The 16,855-nt window shown below is 49.6% G+C and overlaps 2 protein-coding genes and 1 long non-coding RNA gene across 6 annotated transcripts in view; 2 read left to right on the forward strand and 1 right to left on the reverse strand.

The window, feature by feature from the left end:
- LOC101787477 (oocyte zinc finger protein XlCOF6-like) overlaps positions 1 to 16,855 on the forward strand; it is a 502,509-nt gene that overhangs the window by 464,792 nt on the left and 20,862 nt on the right. Inside the window, exon 1 of one of the 2 annotated variants that reach the window (XM_023561906.2) lies at positions 14,122 to 14,246. The exons of the other annotated variant lie outside the window; for it this stretch is intronic. Coding sequence (XP_023417674.2) covers positions 14,244 to 14,246 — 3 coding nt within the window. The 5' untranslated portion in view covers positions 14,122 to 14,243. Of the gene's footprint in view, positions 1 to 14,121; positions 14,247 to 16,855 lie in introns of those variants that run through there. 2 annotated transcript variants of the gene reach the window in all.
- LOC106025945 (zinc finger protein 14-like) overlaps positions 1 to 16,855 on the forward strand; it is a 431,103-nt gene that overhangs the window by 372,443 nt on the left and 41,805 nt on the right. The window lies entirely within an intron of this gene.
- LOC106025938 (uncharacterized) lies at positions 12,192 to 14,013 on the reverse strand. The gene is made up of 2 exons (XR_001199533.3): positions 13,406 to 14,013; positions 12,192 to 13,077 (listed from the first exon to the last, which is right to left on the reverse strand). It is a non-coding gene; the product is annotated as an uncharacterized LOC106025938 (long non-coding RNA).

The following is a 16,855-nucleotide window of genomic DNA, read 5'->3' on the forward strand; positions in this document are numbered from 1 at the left end:
CACCGCCGCCGCAGCGGCCGCCGCGCCGCCTGCGCGCGGCCAGGCGCGCCGCGCGCCTGCGCCGCCTCCTCCATCTCCTCCCTCCTCCATCCTCCTCCTCCCCATCTCCTCCTCCTCCTCTCCTCCCTCCTCCATCTCCTCCTCCTCCTCCTCCTCCTCCCTCTCCACCTCCTCCTCCTCCATCCTCCTCCTCCTCCATCTCCTCCTCCTCCATCTCCTCCCTCCTCCTCCATCTCCTCCTCCTCCATCTCCTTCTCCTCCTCCATCTCCTCCTCCTCCATCTCCTCCTCCTCCTCCTCCATCTCCTCCTCCTCCTCCCTCTCCTCCTCCTCCTCCATCTCCTCCTCCTCCTCCTCCTCCTCCTCCATCTCCTCCTCCTCCATCTCCTCCTCCTCCATCTCCTCCTCCTCCATCTCCTCCTCCTCCATCTCCTCCTCCTCCATCTGCTCCTCCTCCATCTCCTCCTCCTCCTTCATCTCCTCCTCCTCCATCTCCTCCTCCTCCTCCATCTCCTCCTCCTCCATCTCCTCCTCCTCCATCTCTTCCTCCTCCATCTCCTCCTCCTCCATCTCCTCCTCCATCTCCTCCTCCATCTCCTCCTCCATCTCCTCCTCCTCCATCTCCTCCTACTCCATCTCCTCCTCCTCCATCTCCTCCTCCTCCTCCATCTCCTCCTCCTCCTCCATCTCCTCCTCCTCCTTCATCTCCTCCTCCTCCATCTCCTCCTCCTCCGTCTCCTCCTCCTCCTCCATCTCTTCCTCCTCCATGTCCTCCTACTCCATCTCCTCCTCCTCTATCTCCTCCTCCATCTCCTCCTCCTCCTCCATCTCCTCCTCCTCCATCTCCTCCTCCATCTCCATCTCCTCCTCCTCCATCTCCTCCTCCTCCTCCACTCCTCCTCCTCCTCCATCTCCTCCTCCTCCTCCATCTCCTCCTCCTCCTCCATCTCCTCCTCCTCCATCTCCTCCTCCTCCTCCATCTCCTCCTCCTCCTCCATCTCCTCCTCCTCCATCTCCTCCTCCTCCATCTCCTCCTCCTCCATCTCCTCCTCCTCCATCTCCTCCTCCTCCATCTCCTCCTCCTCCATCTCCTCCTCCATCTCCTCCTCCTCCATCTCCTCCTCCTCCATCTCCTCCTCCTCCATCTCCTCCTCCTCCATCTCCTCCTCCTCCATCTCCTCCTCCTCCATCTCCTCCTCCTCCATCTCCTCCTCCTCCATCTCCTCCTCCTCCATCTCCTTGTCCTCCATCTCCTCCTCCTCCATCTCCTCCTCCTCCTCCATCTCCTCCTCCTTCATCTCATCCTCCTCCATCTCCTCCTCCTCCATCTCCTCCTCCTCCTCCATCTCCTCCTCCTCCATCTCCTCGTCCTCCATCTCCTCCTCCTCCATCTCCTCCTCCTCCTCCATCTCCTCCTCCTCCATCTCCTCCTCCTCCATCTCCTCCTCCTCCATCTCCTCCTCCTCCTCCATCTCCTCCTCCTCCATCTCCTCCTCCTCCATCTCCTCCTCCTCCATCTCCTCCTCCATCTCCTCCTCCTCCATCTCCTCCTCCATTCTCTCCTCCTCCATCTCCTCCTCCTCCATCTCCTCCTCCTCCTCCATCTCCTCCTCCTCCTTCTCCTCCTCCTCCATCTCCTCCTCCTCCATCTCCTCCTCCTCCTCCTCCTCCTCCTCCCAGCGTGGGGGACAGGACGGGCCCAGAGCTGCTGCCCAGCGGCCCCAAGGAAGACAGAGCATGTGGGTGAGTGGGTTCCTGGTCACCCATGCCCTCTGCTTGCAATGATGCATCTGTGCTGACCATTTTCAGGGCTGGCCTTCCAGGCCAACAGTGGCCCCAGTTCTGCCCACAGCCCCCTTGTTCTGTGTGGAGACAAAACTCAGTCACAGGGGACCGGGGGCAGGTGTCAGAAAACGTTTGGGCGCTGTGAGACTGTGTTCACCTGGCTGGTGTAAATGTTAGCAGGGAGAGAAGGAAATATTTTTAAATTACCAGTGTGGCCTGTGTCTCCTCATAGGAGACGCCTGTTCCTCTCTGGATGGCTGGCACAGCGGCTGTCCGGCAGGCCTCCCATTTCTGACACCATGACCTTAAACTGTGCAGCAAGATCAGGTGATGGAGGCCCGCATGGACACCTGAGCACATTGAGCTTGGGCAGCCTGGCAGGTCACACCCTCCTCTCCACTGTGGAAGGGCAGGGCGCGGCAGCCTCTGAGGCCTGAAAGTTGAGGACTAAATGCAGCTGCTTCAGAATTGCTGGGTTCAGCTCCTTATTCTCAAGCACAGCTGCTGACAGGACTGGCTTGGAAAGGAATGGTGGCTCTTCCTGGTTACTGCACAAACGGCATCACCAGCAGGTGTCGCCCTCAGCAACTCAGGAGTCCCACACAGGACCCAGTGGCAAAGCTTTGGTCCCCGCGGTTTGATGAATGGCACTTTGTGTGTCTAACGTTGTGCTCCTTGGTTTAGATGTGAGGAACCTCAAGCATTTCCAGCTGTTAATGGGATCCAGGAAAAAGCCATTGCAACCACCCACAGCAAACAGTGTGGGGCCCTGGCCACTGTCTGCCGGTGACCTGGGTGATTAGCATGCAGGCTGAGCAGTGGTTTTTCCACAGACACCCGGGGGCTGCCTCCTCTAGGGCCGACCCAACCCTGAGGCCACGTCTCCGTCCCTATGTGAGCACACGTGGCCGTGGGTGAGAGTCCTGCTGTGTTCTCCACGGCCCTCGGGTGTGTGAGTCCCGCCCTCAGGGTCTCTGTGTCCTGTCTCACGGTGTGGCCACGTGTCCACCTCTCTCAAGGATGCACACTCATGAGTTAGCTGGGAGCGGCCCGGCCCTCCTCTGTCCCTGAGCCCGCCCCTCCTGCCGGTGTCCCTGGTGCAGCCTGCACACTGCTGGCCGGTGTCTGCGGGTCTCCACGTGCCCTGTGCTGTCCTGTGGCCTGCCTGCCTGTGATTCACCTCATTTTCCCACGTGAGGACGTGGGAAGCAAGCATCAGTTAAGAGTCTTTCCACACGGCCCCGTAGTGTTTGTGTGTTTTGCAGTTTAATTTACTGTCTGAAAAGCTTTGGTGGGATCGAGCCGTCATAACCATAACTATGTGAGCGTCCTGGGGACCTCAGGGGGTTTTACAGCTGAGCCCGGCAGGGTCCAGGGCTCCCAGGGCAGCCGTGTTAGACCCCACCTTCTCTGTCCTCCTGGTAACACTGTCCTGCATACTGTGCTGGTGCTCGGGAATGTCCTCCATGACAGTTGTCACCTTAGTGACACTTTCAGTCTAACCAGTGTGAAATGTTTAATACGTGAGTTCTGTAGAAATTACATGGAAAAGACTTCTGTGTGTTGTCCCCCTCACTGTGTTTTGTACAGGCTGACGTTTCTGTCGTGGCAAAGTGGTCTCTTCTCAATCCTAGTGGCCATGGCCGAGCTGTCTGCAAACTCACTTCTCCGTGGAGGTGACGGAATCACGTTTCTCTCCAGACACGACACTGGCCTTTCCTGGATCTGGAGTGAGCTCAGTGGCGTGTGCACTGTGAACACACCCAGGAGCGGGTGTGCGTGTGCACGCGGCCGTGTGACCCACTCCCGTCACAGGCTGCTCACCGCTGTGTCTTCCTGCACCCGCTTCCTGGCCTGCGCCCTCGGCCCGGGCCTGCATCTCGCCTGCCAGGCGGTGTGTTCTCTCGGGGCCCATGTGTCTCAGTCCTCATTGCCACGTGGTCATGTTGTACGTGGTACCCAGATTCCTCTTGCCTCTGTTGTATATACTTTTGTTTGTTTGTTCTTTGTGTCTTCCGTCTCCCAGGTTTACACAGCTTTGTGTGTGTCCTCTCATTCTGAGAGCCTCGCGATTTTCTTTCGTGGAAACACATTTTTTACTTTCCAGTATGTCTCACTGTGAAGTCTCAAAGTGCTCAGGTTTATCTTTTAAGAGGCAATTTAATTATTATGTAAGGCACAGGAAGACGATGTCTTAATTAGTTTTTTCTCATTGTTGAGACAAAATACCTGATACCCAAATTTAAAGAATGAAAAATTTATTTTGCTCGCAGATTTCAGAGGAGTCATCGTGCAGGTGGCTGGCACCACGACGGGCAGCGTGGCAGAGAGGCTGGATTCATGGCAGCAGAGCCCAGCCAAGACAACTAGAGGAAAAAGGAGTAGAGTCCGCAAGCCATGGCTCTTTGTTTTGTTTTGTTTTTTTGAGACAGGATCTCTGTGCAGTTGAGGCTGGCCTTGAGCTCACTGCGTAGCCCACGCTGGTCTCTAACTCACAAGGATCCTCCTGCCTCAGCCTCCTGAGTGCTGGCATGACAGGTGTGAGCCACAACGCCCGGCTTGACATTTTTTTCTTTTTTAATCAGTACCGGGGATCGAACTCAGCACTGCGGGCTTGCAAGGCAGGCGCTTATGCCGCTGAGCTAAATCCCCAGCCCTTCATGGCTTTATTTTATATTGGGTACAGGGTCTCCACCCCACAGTGGTTGCAGCACTCACACCCAAATGCCTGTACTGGACCGTGAATCAGTCACAGACTCCTGCAGCCCTGCCCGTGCCTGCATGAGGCTTTGAGGGGACTTGAGCGGTGCCCTTCAGCGCAGACTCTGAACTCTGGACTTAAATTAGCCGTCACATCCGCAGGTGGGTTCGGTACTGAAACCTGTTTCCTTTCAATGCTGTGCCTTTCAGAGCGCAGGTGCTGGTGCTCAGTACATCCCACGTGCACTTTGATCCCCTCCACCCTCGTTCCTTTCCGATTGTACCGTTCACGTCACTCAGCCACAGGATAGTACGGTTGGCTTCATCTCATGTCATAGTTTTTAGACATTCTCCAAAAGAAAGTGTCACTGTTTTCATTAGCTTTCCAAATCATCATTCATGAACTTTGCTTAGTGTTCAGTTAGTTTTCATTCTTAATTAGTGTTGCTTATGTTCAGCCTTTGTTTAGAAAAGTGGGATGAAGTTTGAAATGTTTTCTGAATGCAATCAGAGATAGAAAAAATCAGTTCCCTAAATAACAAGTTGAGAAAAAAAAGATATTTTATTTTGTGTCTCAGAGTAACTCATGAGATATTTTGTATTTTCTTTTTTCACTTTCACGCCCTTTCTGTGACCCGTGCTTTAGTGACTCTGTACGGCAAACCTCGATGTGACCAGCAGGAGCAGCACTGTCCCATCACCCCGCTGTGGCTCGGCACCGAATTCCAGGGCAGCCTCACAGGTCCCGTGTGATGAGTGCCTCTGGATGGACAATCAGTGAGGACCGAGCGTGAAGCAGAAAGTGGGGAACCTCAGCCCCGTGTGGGCTGTGGAGGAGCAGAGCTGAGCTGGCTCGTGCCGTGAGCCTCCCTCTTCCTCCTGGAATCCACGTCTGATGATGCAGGAGGCGGTGACCTTCGAGGACGTGGCTGTGAGCTTCACCAGGGAGGAGTGGGCTTTGCTGGATCCTTCCAGAAGAAGCTCTACAGAGCTGTGATGCTGGAAACCTTCAGGAACCTGGCTGCCGTAGGTGAGGGAGACGCTGTGTTCTCATTTATGCGGTCGGAGAGCACTGGGTCCTGCCATCAGCTCAGTCTCCTTAGCGGGAAAATGGACGCGCTGTGACGCATCTCCCGGCTGGGTCATGGTGTAGGTGGATGTACCTGGAATCCAGGGATTTTTCTACATGTGGCCAGTCATTGTTGCGTTCCTGTTTATATACTTTAGGAAGAAACCCAGATGACCAGCAACTTGGAGATGAGTACAGAAATTTCAGGAATCATGTAAGGTAATTTTTTTGACTTTCTGAGACAGGGTGTCACTATGTAGTGAAGCCAGCCTTGGGCCGCCTTTGGTATGACAGGTGTGCATCACCCCACCTGGCTTATCTAAGACAATTTTTACTCAGAAAAGAAAGTTCCTCATGTGTCCAAGAACCCAAAGAAAACTACAGAAAAAGGCATTTTAAGCTTCAGAATTTCTCAAGTCTCATGAACACATTGTTATCTCTTATCTGACAGTTGAATACTTGAAATATTCCAATATCTGAAATGTGGATGGTACTTAGGGTTATATTTTGCCAAATCTGAAATCATGGAGGTAATGTAAAATACCAAACAGCCAGATGGGTCGGCCCTGGCCTGTATTCCCAGCACTCATACAATGCCTACAAGTTCAAGTCCAGACCAGGATGTGTGCTTCAAAACCAGCCTCAACTACAGTCTGAGACTTTTTCTGAAATTTTCAAAATAAAAAAACCTGGAAATGTTGTCCGTGCTCAGATTTAAAGCCGTGTTTAATGAAATGGCATTCAGGCCTTGAGGGCAGGAGGATATAAAACACATTTTGTGTGCGTACTGAGAGCTGACTTTAATGATACACATTTAAATTTTTAAAAGACCACTTCACAGCAAACACATTGCATGTGGTACTGTATGTAGTTACAGGTGGTGTTCACAGTCAGTGCTTCCAAGCAGTGTGGGAAAGCCTTCAGCACACATAGTAAATGTAAAATCCATGAACGGACTCACACTGGGGAGAAACTCCATGTACGTAAGCAGTGTCGGAAAGCCTTCAGCAGAAAACATTAGCAAATGCATGAACAGACTCGCCCTGAGGAGAATCCCTGTGTGTGCACGTAACTTAGGCAGGCTTTCACCGCACACGGTAAGTGCTAAATGTATGAAAGAATTCACCCTGGGGAGAAGCCCCGTGTGTGTAAGCAGTGTGGAAAGGCCATCAGCACAAGCGGTGTTTGTGAAACACATGAAGAGATTCACACTGAGGAGGAGCTGTATGTACGTAAGCAATATGGGAATGCTTCCAACACACGTGTTATTTGTGAAAGACTTGGACAGACTCACAATTGGGGGAAACTATGCATGTAATTAACAGGAGGAAGTTCCAGCAAAGAACCCACGGTGGGGAGGGAGTCTTGCATGTTAGCAACATGGTAAAGCCTTAGGTCACACAGACAGGTGTCAAGGGCAGGGAGAGGATCACACTGGAGAGGAGCATGTATGTGAGCAGGCAGATCGGAGGAAGAGACAGGACCGGGGTGCGCAAGAGCTGATGGACTATCCTACGGTCCCGGCAGAGGGAAAAAAACCCAACACTTCCGGCTCTGAGTCCTTGCCTTGCACAGGAAAAAAAATCTGGAAGGTTTTTTTTTGAGAGAAAACCTGGTGAGCAGCATCTGAGAGGAAATTTCAATGCTGTTTTAATTTGCATTTCTAGAATGACCAGTGATGGTGAACATTTCTTCATGCATTTATTTGCCATTTGTATATCTTCATCTGAGAACTGTGTGTTCATCTCTGATGCCCATTTTTGGAGAGGGTCTCTGAATTTGGGAGGCTTCATGTTTTTCTGTTCTTTATATGTTCTGGCTATAAGTCCTTTGAGGGATTGCTGGCTAAAATTCTTTCTCATTCTGTGGGTTTTCTTTTCTTTGATGGTGATTTCTTTTAAAGTGCAAAAAATTTTAGTAATGAAATCCTAGTAGTTGACTCTGATGTATTTCCCATGTGGTTTGCATTTTATTCATGAATTCTCTACCTACCTCTATGTCTCCCAAGATTTCTACCTACCTTGTCCTACAGTAGATTTAGTGTTTCTGTTTTAACATTTAGATCCTTAATCCATTTTGACTTTAGTTTAGTGTATGGTGATAGGCATGGGTATATTTTCAGTCTTTGGCATGTGGAAAGCCAATTTTTCGAACACCATTTATTAAAGAGGCTATTTTTTCCCAGTGAACATGTTTAGCTCCTTTGTCAAATATAAGGTGGCTGAGTGTCTTTGTAGTAGTGTTTCTATCTTCTAATCTGTCCCACTGATCTTTGGGTCTTATTTCTTTGCCAGTACCATGCTGATTTTATTACTGTGGCTTTGTAGTATAGTTTCCAGTCAGGAATTGACATGCCTCCTGTCTTACCTTTGTTGCCCAGAGTCCTTTGCTAAGCTATGTTTCTTCTGTTTCCAAATGAATCTTAGGAATATTTTCTCTAGATCTGTAAGGTATGATAACGGTATTTTGATCGGGATTGCATTGAATCTATGTAACAGTTTTGGGAGTATGGCCATTTTCATAATGTTGGTTCTTCCCAACCAAGAGCAAGGAATATCCTTCCATTTTCTATTATGCTGTGGGTGAGCACACAGGAGGAGTGTGCAGGGTTGCAGGTGCTGTGGTGGTCAGAGCCAGGGTGGAATGCGGCTGTTACCCTCTGGGTCTGCAGTCATGGGACGGTGCTGAAGGGCACAAGTGGGCTCAGCTTTCTTGGGTGAGGAAAATCTCAGTGTTGTTTTAATTTGCATCTCTCAAATGACCAATACTGTTGAACATTATTAACGTATTTAGTTGCTGTTTGTACTTCTTCATCTGAAAAAGTGTGTTTTAACCCTAGGTGCCCATTTTTGGACTGAGTTCTTAAATCTGGGAGGACAGATTTTCTTGAGGGCTTTATGTGTTCTCAGTAATACTCCCTCATCTGAGGAACGGCTGGAACACATTTTCTCCCACAGTGTGGGCTGTCTCTTCACTCTGGTGGTGATTTTTCTTGCTGTGCAAAAGCTTTTCAATAGGATGTGATCACATTTGTTGATTCTTTGAGATAAGTCATGTTCAATCTGGGTTTCATTCACCGATGTCGTCAAGAGTTTTACCTACTCGAGGGGCTGGGGATTTAGCTCAGCGGCATAAGCACCTGCCTTGCAAGCAGGCAGTCGTGAGTTCGATCCCTGGTACCGATAAAAACCGAAAAAGACAAAAAAAAAAAAAAGAGTTTTACCTACTCGAACTTAAGCAGATTGAATGTTTCTGTTTTAATATTAAGATCTTTGATCAGTTGCAGTTTTAGCTTAATAGATGGTGAAAGATATGGGTCAGCGTTTCATGTTTGGCATGTGGAAAGTCAGGTTTTTGACCACCATCAAAGAGCCTGTGTTTCTTCCGGTGAACGTACTAGGCACCTTTGTCAAAGGTAAGGTGACTGAGTATGTCTGAAGTTGGTTCTGCATCTTCTAATCTCTTCCATTTTCTTTGGGTCTTTTTTCTGTGCTAGTCCCACACTGTTTTTATCAGAGAAGCTTTCTAGTGTGATTTTAAGTCAGGGATTGTGATGCCCCGTGTGTTGCCTTTGTTGCCCAGGTTGCCTTTGTATACTAGGTCTCTTGTGATTCTGGATGAATTTCAGAGTGGTTTTCTCTAATTTTGTAAGGTATGCTGTTGGAAATATATGTACATGTTGTGTTGGAATTTTGATTGCATTGAATCTCTATAACGTTTCTTGAACTGTTGGTTTCACTATATTGGTTCCTCACTTCTTTAGTTTCTACTATGAATTCTGTCTCTTTCTTAGTTGTCAGAATCCACATTCTCAGTCTTGGCAAACAGTATGAATCCCAGCAGTCTGCCACTGGGATCCAGACCTCGGGAAAGCAAGCAGAAGGGTTTGGTGGTGCCCCCCACCCCACTGCTGCCCAGCAAGCCCCAGCCGCCCACCAGGTTTCAGGCCACACATGCAAAGTTCTTCACTCTGGAGAAGATGAGCTGCATGAAGTGTGCACGGGGCGCCCCTGAGTCTTCCCAGGTGAGGATCGTCCTGGAGACAGGCGGCTGAGCCAGGCTGGGTGGAAGAGCTGCCGAGCTCTGTGATACCCGGGCTCCACCATGGGAAAATGGGAATTCTGGAAGAGAGCATGGATCCGATCATGACAAGGCACACATTTCCCTAAAGCCACGTTCTGAGCTATTGTGTAATTGCACAGCATATTGATTTCTATGTATTTGCACCATCTTTGTGATTTATTTCTTCCCCAGTGTGGGAGGTGAATCCCAGGGCTGCTGTATGCGAGGCAAGCATTCTACAGTTCACCTACACACTCAGCTCTGTTTTTATAGTCTCACCTAACACAGAGTGGAACGGGATATGGAGAGACTGTGCTCCCAACAGCAGTGTGTGACATTTATTTGGATCTTGATTCAAGCAAACTTGACCGAAGAAGATGTAGTGATAATTAAAATGAATGCTGGCAGGAAACGACCCGTTCTCTCAAAGTAATCGAGATTGCATTGCTTTTCAAAATGGACCTATTCTTTAGAGTCCCTTGCTAAAGTCATCATTCATAGGCCCAAGATGGTGATGCCGGCTGGGAGGAAGGGCTAAGCCTGCTGCCAGGCACTTGTGGACCACACAGAGGCAGCCTGCAGAGGCAGGCAGAGCTCCATGAGCCTTCGGACTGGGAACAAGAGTGCCTTGTGCAAACCTGGACAAGCCTCTGGGTCCCTCTGAAGCCGTCTTTTTTGAAAAAGGAGGTACATCCGTCCAGTGGGAGGTCACAGATTCCACAGAGAGCCTGTGTGGTCCTGGCACATGGAACGTGGTGAGGCAGTGGTAGTGAAGGTTGTGACCCAGAGCCAGCAAGGCACCATGGGTAGACAGCAAGGCACCATGGGTAGACAGCAAGGCACCATGGGTGGACAGCAAGGCACCATGGGTAGGTAACAGCATAGGTGGAGCAACTGCAGCCTGGTGCTTCTGTCCCACACACACTGTGTGCATGGCCACGTGCAACAGCAAGGCTGAGGTGGGCAACCTGTGAACACACGTGCATTCCACCAAACCCATATTTCCTAAAGCAGGCAGACAAACAGGGAGAAACCAAACAAGCAGAGTGTACTGATAAATATCTTCATGGTAGACTTGGGTCAAACCTCAGTCATGAAGGAGGTTAAAACTAGTTAATTAATCAAGGAAAGTCTGAGATTACCCCAATGGGTCAGAGACATCCCCACAACACCCCGCTGTGCTGCCACATGAAGCACTTTACAGATTCTTTTTAGCTTAAACTTTGCATCTGAAATCACATTAGTTAGGCAAATGATACACAAATCAGTGTCGATGGCTTGTGACACATTCACCTCCCAGTTGTACCTGTGCTCACAAAGAAAAATTCAAATACAGAAACTGAAATTTACACAATATTGCTACGTGGAATAATTCATTTGGATTTCATCTGTTGGCCCGTGAGTGCCCCCTTTCCAGAACCGAACCAGGATCTCACATTCCCTTTACTTGTCAGGCTCCTAAGCCTCCTCCTGTCTCTAAGATTTCCTTGGTCTTTCTGTACCTTTTGACACACTACCCCCTTGGTCTGTGCAGTTGTCCTGTATTACAATAGAGCGAAACACTTTGCCAAGGACACCTTGGGAGAAAGAGCCCTCCCGTCATGCTTGTGGACACATGCGTAGTGACACCAATATCTAGTGTGGTGATGGGTACTACTTCCTTGTTCATCAGGGCATTTGACAGCATTCTGCAGTAATTAGTTTTTTCCAATCTGTGATTAATAAGCACCACTGAGAATTTCTTTGATGCCACATAAATGACCCATTTCCCTTCAAATATCTATCTACCCGCTTAATTGTCTTGTGCATACAGTCCACACTGGATGACCTATCTAACTAAGGATCATTTGAACCTGTGTCTGACTTAGATGTTCAAACTTCTGATCCATTACTGGGACTTAGAGCTGTCTTTTTTCATTTTGCTTTGTTGTGTGTGTTTTTGGACACAGGGTCTCACTACGCTGTTCAGGCTGGCCTCGGGCTCACTTTGTAGCCTAGGCTGCTCTTGGACTTGCAATGTTCCTCCTGCCTCAGCTTCCTAGTGCTAGGATTACAGAAGTGTGCTGCCATACCCCGCTCTCCCTTCTCTTCAGTAGAGCTCTGTACACCTAATTTATAAAGCTCAAATGTCGTTTTTTAAAATTCCACCTTGTTTATACAACAGTATCACTTTTGGTTACTGTACTGTACCATACAGAACCGCAGCTTAATGGTCACATTTATTTTACAGTTACTGGATGTGCAAAGTGTATAAATAAATCAGTGTCATCTACTTGGAGTTTCTCTGACCATTTCTTTGTTCTGAGTATGCAAATGTGCATGCCACACACAACCCTCACTTAGCAACCAATCCAATGAATAGCGTAATTGCGGGAGAAGACCTCGGTCAAGAAACGAGGAACACCTACTAGAATTGCTGTCACTGTTCTGCCATGAATAATGAGGCTGTAAGGCCAGGGATTTAGTCCTGCAGCCAAGCACCTGCATGGCAAGAATGAGGTTGTGAGTGCGATCTCCACTACCATTAAAGAAAGAAACAAACCAAAAAAAAACCTAACTAAATAAACCTTGTGGTGTTTCCGTAACACTGTGATGTTTATTATTGTTTCTGTACTTCTGTAGACACCAAGATTCGTATTGAATAGGAAAGCACATGCATAGTGAAGGTGTAGCTGCCCACTGATGGAGTCAGCTGGAGGGTCCTGTCAATGAAGATAAAGTGGATCTGTGAGCAAAGATGTCTTACTAGGCACGCAAGACATCGCGTGAGCTGGGTGTGAGTGCACCCAGGGTCTGTGACATCCCTATTCATATTTGGATGTGAAAAGATTTTGGATGTCAAAGAAAGAAAAGAAATGAAAAGACAAAAACAGAAAAATACAGCATTGGAGGAAGAGATTTTACCATTTGTCTGTTACTTGTTATTTTTGCCATTTTAAAATTTCTGGATGCAGGGTTTGGGTGCACAGTGCATGCTATCGTTCAATTCACTGTACAGCTCAAACTTGCCTTGAAATCAAAGAAATACTTCTTAGCCTCCCAAGTGCTGGGATTTCAGCCCTTCCCCTCACCTGTCTCCTCTTTGAATTTGGTAGAAAAAAGAAAAAATTGCAAGTCATTCCAAATAACAGCAGGACATCACAACTGCTTTCAAGTGCATCTTGAAGAATATCTTGTTTTAATCGAGGAGCACTTTGAGTAATTTTACCATCTTGTGCCCTCTCCATGCATGCCATCCTCTTCCTCTTCTCCCATTAAGCCTGCTGCCGCCTTCCCGAATCCTGAGCTGTGCAAACGCCAGGTCGCCCTCTGTTCCTCTTGGTCCTGTGCTGTCCTTCAGTCATCCTGTTCACTTCTCACAGGGGACTATTTCCTTCACAGGACATGACCATGAAACCTTCTGAGAACAGGAGAGATCTCTTTTCGGGAAGAGGACACCCAGTCATTAAGAAAGGACGGCACCTGCAGAAAAGCAAGGAGTAAACTGCTTAAATGCAATTTTTTTCCAAATTCACAAACTGTAATTGTTCTTCCAAAAATACATTTTTCATTCAGCTCCATCATACACTGAGGAAAAAATAGGACAAAGTAATTGTCAAGGGTCAACCTGTTCACACTTGAGCTGCAAGAAAAGACAATTCCCAGAACTGCTCCAACCGCAAGTCAGTCCTGCCCAGGAAGGTACCCCGTGACCACCCTGCCACACTCTGCTGCCCGCACCTGGTTCACCCCCAGAGCGGTCCTGGCTGTTCCAGCCCGCGAGCACCCTCCCCAGAACAACCCTACAAACCTTTCCCCAGGCCAAGGGCGGCTGTTTCGGTCCCCAAGCAGCCAGCTTCCCTGATAATAAAGCTGCTCTCCAGAGCAGTGTGTGCACCTGCTTCACGTGGGTTCTGGTCCATTAGAATGAAAAATCCATAGCATACATAAAGAGGCTCTAGTTTGGAACATAGCTGAGTTTTCCGGAAATTAGATTGGAAAGTTTCGCCATCCGAATGCCTGCTAGCAAGGGTTTCGGGGTGAGCCTAAGGTCCGCATTTACTCATGCATGTTTTTTTTTTTTTTTCCTTTTTTTGAGATGGGGGTCTCGCTATGCAGTTCAGAGTGTCCTTGAGCTCACTTTGCAGCCCAGGCTGGTCTCGAACTCGCAACGATCCTCCTGCCTCAGCCTCCCCAGTGCCGGGATTACAGGCGTGAGCCACCACGTCCGGTTTCCTCTTGAGTCCTTGAAACAGAGTGAGCTTCTTTTTTTTCCGTGGGAGTTTTGAGAAGCCATGATTGTCCTGCAATTGTTATGTGAGGTGAGGTTCACACTGGAGAACAAAGCCTGCTCCCCAAGTTTGCCACAATCTATCAGTCTATCTGTGGCCCAGCAGACCGGAGTTTACTTCCTCCTCGTTCTGTCTGGAGGGAGGGCACTGGGGCAGCGACCAATCAGCGTGGGAGAGGCGGGCTGCACGAACTGTCCAATCAGGAGGGCCTAGGTGGGCGGGACTTCCGGTGTGATGGCCGCGGCTGCTCAGTGTTCTGTGGAGGATGCCGGGGCTCCGCAGACCGCCTTCGGGGACTTCTGCCGCTGCAGGCCGCGTGGGAAGGACTCGGGGACACCGGGAAGCCGCGCAGTGGTGATGGTGCGGGACGGAAGCCGGGGAAGGGAGGGGGTCGGGCTGAGGTGTGAGAGGAGGCGGCCGGAACCGGCTCTGGGAGCCGCAGCCTCCCGCCGAGCTCCGGACCCCGAGGTCCTCCGGGCTCTGGGGCTTTTGCCACTGTTCCCTCGGCGGGGTCCGGGTCACCGCCGTGTCCGTGAGTCCGTCCCCACCGTGACACTGCCCGCCCACGGTGCCGTCCGTCCGGTGTGGCCCAGCAGCGCCTCAGCGGTGTGGGGAGAGCGGGGCTCGGGGCGGCCCTGGTTCAGGGCGGCCTGGAGCTGGTGCGGCTGCGGGCGCTGGGTCCCTGGTCTCGGTGCTTTCAGTAGCAGAGCTGGGGATGTGACGGCTATAAATGGCTGCGAGGCAGGGTCTCAGACCCACACCTGCTCTCCTCAGACCCTCCATTTTCTATTCACAGCAAAGTCCTGAATTTTCAGTGTTTATTTTCCCACATGGCCATCTCATAGTAGATGTTGATTAGGGCAAGGAGAGTGCACGAAAAGCTAACGTTGCAGGCGATTAGGAGGACAGCTTCCCAAGCATGCGGTGAACTGCTTCGTACTCAGCAACCCAAACGATTACCACATTAGTTCCTGCTATGGCCCCGCGCACAGTGCGCTCGTGGTCTCATGACTGTGGAGAGAGGTCCTGAATGTGATGGAGAACGTCAGTGTTCTCTCCAGCGACTCGGATCTTGGGTCTCCAGACTCCCGCGGGCTGGGCTTGTCTCTGTCTGACACAGAAAGTGGAAGAGGAGTCAGGGAAGAAAGCGCCAAGCAGGACTGTAGTGCAGCCATGGTGAAGAGATGGTCAGAGCTGCTCTGGGAGAGGAGTGGGGACCTGAGAGCTGAGCCACCCACAAATCCGGGTGGCTGTGCTGTTTTACATGATGGGAACCCCATTTCCACCACAGGCAGTGGTGCTTAGTGGATGTTGGACTTGTTGCTAGCGGGCTGGGTTTAGTGGCCTATACAAGTTTATCAACTCGTTTTTGGAAAGTCAGCTTGCTGAAAGGGAATTTGAGGAGCCAGGTGTAACTCAAAAGACACAAATGTGAACGTGCTAGCTGTTCCCAGGACTATGCCGGGACACAGAGGCCTGGTCTCCTCTACTTCTTAGAGGAGTCCCTTACCTACCCCTCCCCGTGGGTCTCAGCTGACTCTAGATGAGGAAAGATTGCATTTGAAATAGCAGAACTAGCTCCCAGATTCGTGGAAACTCTGAGGGGGTGGCCAGGTGGCTGCTTGATTCTGGGCTAAGTAGAGACAACCAGAGTAATATAGGGGAATGAATCTCTGGACCTACTGTGTCCGTGTGAGTTCCGGTTCTCTAAAATCAAAGAATGAATTTTAGGAACATCGGAGGTGAAGAGTAGAATATATTTGTTGAGAGAAAGAAACCTTTCTTCTGAAGAGAGACAGAAGGGATCCTGAGCCGGTTGCCCCGTTCTCTGTCTTTTCCAGGGACTTTATAGAGTAAAACCATGGGTGGGGCACTGGGGACTCATAAAGCAGATGGGCATGAGATGGAACATAACTATAGTTAGCCAAAAGAATCAACAGGTTAGGTAAAATTGATTACATTTGGGACAAAGGGGACAGCAAGTCATGTAGGAAGCAGGCATTGTTAGAGAGCAGTGACTCTTCCCTAGGGATTGGAATGGTGACTGGACTTCAAGGTGATCCAGACTTAATCCTTAAGGATTGTACTTCTAACTGGCTCGGCTGCCTGTAACAAGAGCTGGGTAATTGTTCAGTTAATGTCTACCTCTAACAGATGACTCTGGGCATGTGCAATAGCATTTGAAACTCAGCTTCTCAAACCCATTTTTTATCGTGTAAGGTTTAAGTTTAACCTGGGATTTTAGAGGAAATTTGGTTCTTTTGCACTTGAAGGCCTGGAAACCTGGGAACTTGGAAGGGTGTGGCTGCAACTGCTTGCATCAGAGAAGGCTCATTGTGTGTGATTCCTGAGGGAGTTCCCATCTTGGTCTTTTGTCTGTAGTTCTGCTACCTCTTATTTTAATTCTCATCCACATGGCTCAGGACCCAACCAGCCTCAGGCCTTTACCATAGGTATCTCACTCATCATAGAGGAAAACTGTTCTTTCTTTCTTTTTTTTTGTCTTTTTCGTTTTTTATCAGTATCAGGGATCGAACTCACGACTGCACACTTGCAAGGAAGGCGCTTATGCCGCTGAGCTAAATCCCCAGCCCAGGAAATCTGTTCTTTACAATGAGGCTATTTAAGTGAGGCCTTCCAGAGAGTTTAGAACACTGCGGAAAATAGTGTGGGTGTTAATATATTACCAATGCAGAAAGAGGTAGTTTCTCCTGTCTAAGGAAAAAATACAAGTAACTCCATGTTACCAGTGTTACAGGCAGCTGAGCCAGTTAGAAATCATACGTGCAGTCAGACAGGGCTGGAGCCTGGAGGAAGCTGGCACAGAGGACCAGAGGTCTGATGACCTGGGAGGAGACTCCACCTCTGGCTGTGGGCCATAAGCAAATGTGACCACACCCTTAAGTATAATGTGTAGGGATTAAGTCTGGACCACCTTGGGAAGGCAGGAGTCACTGCGCTATGGGCAT

This window comes from Cavia porcellus, unplaced genomic scaffold, assembly GCF_034190915.1.
Source record: "Cavia porcellus strain 051 isolate PalLab524CR breed Dunkin Hartley unplaced genomic scaffold, mCavPor4.1 scaffold_33, whole genome shotgun sequence".
Classification (NCBI taxonomy): domain Eukaryota; kingdom Metazoa; phylum Chordata; class Mammalia; order Rodentia; family Caviidae; genus Cavia; species Cavia porcellus.